General features: G+C 39.8%; 1 protein-coding gene across 2 annotated transcripts; it reads right to left on the bottom strand.

The window, feature by feature from the left end:
* Positions 1-202: 202 nt before the first annotated feature.
* LOC107679616 (rho-related GTP-binding protein RhoA-B) lies at positions 203-5,252 on the bottom strand. 2 transcript variants are annotated; one of them, XM_016475231.1, is made up of 5 exons: positions 5,100-5,252; positions 1,424-1,581; positions 899-1,019; positions 619-749; positions 203-413 (listed from the first exon to the last, which is right to left on the bottom strand). In XM_016475231.1, the coding sequence occupies exons 2-5, from the start codon at positions 1,577-1,579 to the stop codon at positions 240-242; spliced, it is 582 nt and encodes a 193-aa protein (XP_016330717.1). In that variant the 5' UTR covers positions 1,580-1,581; positions 5,100-5,252; the 3' UTR covers positions 203-239. The 2 variants fall into 2 exon arrangements, with proteins under 2 accessions (XP_016330717.1, XP_016330708.1); XM_016475222.1 differs by lacking the exon at positions 5,100-5,252 and adding an exon at positions 4,465-4,563.
* Between the last annotated feature and the right edge of the window lie 349 nt (positions 5,253-5,601).

Below are 5,601 nucleotides of genomic sequence, written 5' to 3'. Positions count from 1 at the left end.
ACAGGATCACACCTGTCCAATCAGCCAACAGGGTCACATAACAGCATTTGGCAGATGGGCCAGCTTGAATGATACCACAAATTCAGGTAAAGCATCAAAAGAAGTCCCATTTGTCCAAGTTCTCTTAAATACTGAAACATCTCCATGACTAAAAATATAAGACCAAAAGGGGGAAAAGGGACAAAACAAAGCTTTTTTTTCTGAGGCCCAATACAGGCACAGAGTCCAATGGCGAGTATTCACAGCAGACTGCATTTGTTGCTCTTCTTTCCCCTGCGTGCCTGCAACGCCGCTCTAGTGGCCATTTCAAACACCTCCCGAACGCCATCTTTTGTTTTGGCTGAGCACTCCATATAACCAAATGCTCCAATCCGATTGGCCATGTCTCTCCCTTCCTCTGCCTTAACAGGCTCCTATTGGACAGTCAACACAAAATATGCTGTCAGTACAAAATATCTGTGCCTTGATTTTGTCTATACCAATGGTAAAAATGATCAAATACTGTACATGTTTCTTTATTGAAACAAGGAAAACTAACAACTAATTAACTTAAAAACATCCAGTAGAAGAGTGACAGTAAACATGTATTTCCTGTGCAAATACTCTGTATATGTTTACCTGCTTCATCTTGGTCAGCTCCCTGCGTGTGTGTTCATCATTCCGCAGGTCCTTTTTGTTGCCGACAAGGATGATGGGAATGTTTGGGCAAAAGTGTTTCACCTCGGGTGTCCACTTCTCTGGAATATTCTCTACACAGAGGTCAAAGATCAAAGGTCAATTCTGGAGTTTTAACACCGACTGGAAGTCAGCTTCATTAGAAAATGGGAAAGAAGGTATAATTTGAGCATTTACATATAAGAAAGGTACATAAACAAAAGACCAAAGAGAGTATCTTTACCTAAACTGTCAGGACTATCAATAGAGAAGCACATAAGAATGACATCAGTGTCTGGGTACGAAAGAGGACGGAGCCTATCGTAGTCCTCCTGTCCTGCGGTATCCCAAAGAGCAAGTTCCACCTATTGGACAAAGAGACAGACTGAGCTCAAACATCCCAAACCATTAAAATGGACTTGCACTGCAAAAAGGACAGATGGAGGTGCCATCAGTATGTTAAGCTAAATAAGGAAAGTGAATCAGGTCAATATTTTCACATTAAAGCCACTTCCAAGAGCTCCAACTGACAGGCAAATACTTATTTAGCCTATTAAACTAGGTTTTAGGTTTACTAGGTTTACTTGAACACATGGTCCTCCAATAGCCAATAATTTGACCTTAAATGAGCCAAACTTTGAGAATCTGCATTTAACAACCCATTGTTTTTTTTAAACGGCATAAAATGACCTCAGTGAGTGAAACAATTACAAACAGCAGGAACAATGATATTTATGCACATTGTATTTCTCAAGTGTGTTTTGCTCACCTGTTTGCTGTCAACCTCAATGTCGGCGACATAGTTCTCAAACACCGTGGGGACATAGACTTCGGGAAACTGGTCTTTACTGAACACAATAAGCAAACAGGTTTTACCGCACGCTCCATCTCCTACAATCACCAGCTTCTTGCGAATTGCTGCCATACCTACAAAAGACACACAAACACGGTTAAATACTGCAGCATTACGCTGGCAGTCATCTTTGCAGCAGCAACTGTAATAATCGTAATAAATTCATTTTTCAATGTCACTTCCTGCAGAATAAAAACTATAACATGAACGATGCCATTCGTGGTAGTCCTCTACCATTATAAAGTCCTATAAATACACACCAACCCATCCCTCAGGCCCAGTAATCAAAGCCACACAGGGTTCAGAGACTTCAGAGTCCTCAGTTGGCTCATCACAGCCAACGGTGACATCCGACAAGCCTTCACCAGAGTAATTTCAACATGACTACTGCAGAACCAACCCATCCGATCGCATCAGAATGACGCGACACTTCATTTTCTGATCCAGAACAGCCATTTAGATCTGGAAGTGTCTGTTAACTGGGCCAGATGTCTTTGAAGTGCAAGCTGCACCCCAGTGGCCAAGATAAAGCTGGCAGCTACAGAACAGAGTCCACATTATTGATGAACAGGCCCGTGGTGATGAGAGAAGCTCAGATGGACAGTAGATTAAACACTGACACACAGACAGAGCAGCAAAGCTGAAGATCAAAGTCTAAAAACCAGCAGAAGAGACAAAGCCTCAGCACTAAATATCAACTGTTGGTTCTGTCTTCCATTTGACCCACTACATTAAAGGGGTCATATGATGCTGCTAAAAAGAACATTATTTTGTGTATTTGGTGTAATGAAATGTGTTTATGCGGTTTAAAGTAAAAAAAACACATTATTTTCCATTACTGTACATTATTGTTTCTCCTCTATGCCCCGTCTAACGCGTTGTGATTGGCCGAATACCTCAAGCGTGAGACGGAAATGTTACACCCCTCACATACTGTTGATGCCGTGTCCCGGCTGGAGCGACGAGGCAAAAACATTAAAACCCATTACAAACGAGGCATTTGTTGCATCCAGTGGGGACATAATTACTGATTATAATGACTTATACGGTCTTGCATCGCGCCGCGTAAACATAAAACTCTGTCTGCATTTGACAGCGCAAAGTTGTTGTATTTCCTCAGCAACCAGCACTGATCAGCTCCAGGCATGACGAAGCAGATATCGTCCTCTTTTGGAAGACCAAACAAAGTAGTTTCGCTTTCACAACGAAGCACACAGCGTCTTCACGACATGGCTGCAGTGTCAACAAAACTACAGTGAGACTAAAAGTTACGCCTTCTTTCTTTGCGTGAACATTTGGGTGGCTTTATGCAAATCTTCCCATATAGTGAAGTAGATATGTGGGGGCGTGTTAGAACGAGCCGTTTTAGGTAGGTGTGGCTGACTCTGAACTTTTATAAAGAATATCTCTTTGGATTTGAGACTTTAGTCTTTGCAACTTTACAGATCTTCTTTGAGCTTGTAGAGCTTGTAACACTCCAAAGAGAAAGGAAAAATTGAAATCGCATCATATGACCCCTTTAAAATGTACATAGTTGTGGTATATTCTCACCCCAACTTCATATCTACCCAGAAGGAGACACAATGTGTGCATTATTATGAGATGCTGTGCAGGCTGCGGTCCTGGGTAACAGACACGAATACTCTACACCTGAAGATGAATCTGATGTTTATCAGCACCTCCTAAACTATTATTCTCATATCCTCATGGAAGTCAACAAGTCAAACTTCATTGGGTTGCCTGTGGGCACATGATTTTTGGGACCTCCTGGTAACTGCATGGCAACAGTAAGGTTAGTGAATTATTCAAAGTGTTACAGATTAGTCTGGATGGCACCTGTTGGCTCAATGAAACTTAATTCATGAAACAAGAACTTTCAGTATAAAAAGTCTGTAAAATCACTTGACACGAATATTCATATTGCTTTATGAAAGATTTACCCTGAAATGTCTTCTGCTCATGTTGTCGTGGAAATTGTAAATAAGGCCCAATGGGAATTTCAAACCACTATAGGGGATTATAGACCCATATTAATAGGAACATTACTCACTATGATTTCTAACAGTCACTGGGAAAATTTCATGCATCAAAACAAACGACTGTTACTATATCATAGCTAACTGAAAAAAAATTATGCTTGGGTCATTGTGTCTGACTGCCTGTACTGTTGTTTCCAATAAAAAAAAAAAAAAAAACATGTTTGTATGACATATTTTACATAAACATCTCACCTGAACACAGCTAAACACAGTTTAAGACTGAACTAAAGCAAATCATGGTAAATTATCAGAATAAAAAGATAAAGTTCTTTGTGCTACCCAATAAAACAACGCCAAAGATGAAACTTATACATTTCAAATGTTCAATAATCAGATAAATCACAGGTGTTAATAAAACATACACCAATTTACATTAATCACAGTTTATGAATCCTATGCTTATTTTAGATTTTTAATCGTATTAATTTAAATAAATATTGAAAATCACTTAAGAACAATGAAAGTTATAGGTAAATAAAATCAATAATCCTCCAGTTACGTCTAAATCTGAGATTATGCGCGTGTCTGGGTCGAGCTTTAGCTCTCCGCTTTAAACCAACAAAGACAAACAGCTTCACCACATATATAACTGTTACCGGTAATATCGAATATATTCACGACCAAACACTTGGGTGTAAACTTTACCGCTTTCCCCACACATTTCAAAGGTCTCTTCTATGTCTAAATACCTAGAAATATCTTTAAACGGTTTTAAAAATCTGGACGCCGAGGGTGAGCAGCTAACGTTACTCCCGGCCGGCGGTTGCTTGCGGAAGCGGCGAATGGTCAGTCGCTGAGCGCTTACCTTTCCACTATATCAAAAAAGTAGTTTTAAAACAACCATTCAGTGGCGAATTGAGCTTATAAAGTTTATAATAGCTGTATAAACACAGAGACGTGGAGAAAAAGTAATCTTACTTGTAGTTTAGATGGCTAGCTGTTTTGATTTATACCAACGGCGGAGCTCAGTCGAGTCGTCTCTTCTGTCCGATACAATAAACCGTTGACGAGCACGCGCAGAGCGCGGGCATTCAGAAGGGGGAAGGGATTGCGTGCACGAGCTCGAGCCACGCCTGCGCGAGCACGTTGAAGAGAGTTTATTTGGCGGTGGATGAATGAGTCGTTAAGAGAGATGGACCACCCTAACCACCTCAAGGCAGTTTTGTGTTATATATATGACGTTAAAAAAAACTAAACCTGTGTGTGTGTCGTTCATGGAACGAACGGGGACTATTATCTAACCAACGTCCAACTTTTTCCAGCCTAAAACAACCCCAAACCGTATAAGCATACTGTTGGATACAGTTTCTTTGGAAAAGGAAACTACAAATCAAAATAAATCACCTGAAATGTAATTAGCATCAAATATTATGTTTAAACTGAACATAGGACTTCCCTCAAGCTAGATGAGCTGGAATGAGGAAAAACGATGATGGCGCGTTTGTTGCGCCATCTATCGGCAAATGTGCTGCATTCCAATACCTTCAGTCCACAAACAAACCCACCCGTTAAAGGAATATTTAACCCAAAAATTAACATTTTCATTTACTCACCATCATGTTGTTCCAAACCTGTACGACTTTCTGTGGAACACAAAAAGAGATGCTAATCAGAACGACAGCCTCAGTCACCATCCACTTTTGTGGCATCTTTGTTGCCTAAACATCTCATTGCTGCAGTAAGTCAAATGGCTGAGTGGTTCAGGGTGAATAAATGACAGAATTGTGACTAGTTATATATATATGCGCGCGCGCGCACACACACACACACACTACCTTTATGTTTGTGGTCAGATTTTTTTTTAGTGTCATTTAGTGTTTCTGTTCTTTTGAATTTTGTATTCATCAAAGAATCCTGTAAAAATGTATTAGTTTCCACAAAAATATCAATCAGCACAACTGTTTTCAACACTAATAATAAGAAATGTTTCTTGAGCCACCAAATCAGCATATTGATCGACTGAATGATTTCTGAACATGTGACACTGAAGCAATGACTGCTAAAAATTCAGCTTTCCCATCACAGAAATTAATTACATTATAAAACATTCAAATA

This window comes from Sinocyclocheilus anshuiensis, unplaced genomic scaffold (genome assembly GCF_001515605.1).
Source record: "Sinocyclocheilus anshuiensis isolate Anshui unplaced genomic scaffold, SAMN03320099.WGS_v1.1 scaffold13, whole genome shotgun sequence".
Taxonomy (NCBI): Eukaryota; Metazoa; Chordata; class Actinopteri; order Cypriniformes; family Cyprinidae; genus Sinocyclocheilus; species Sinocyclocheilus anshuiensis.
This window is presented reverse-complemented; position numbering and strand designations above follow the sequence as displayed.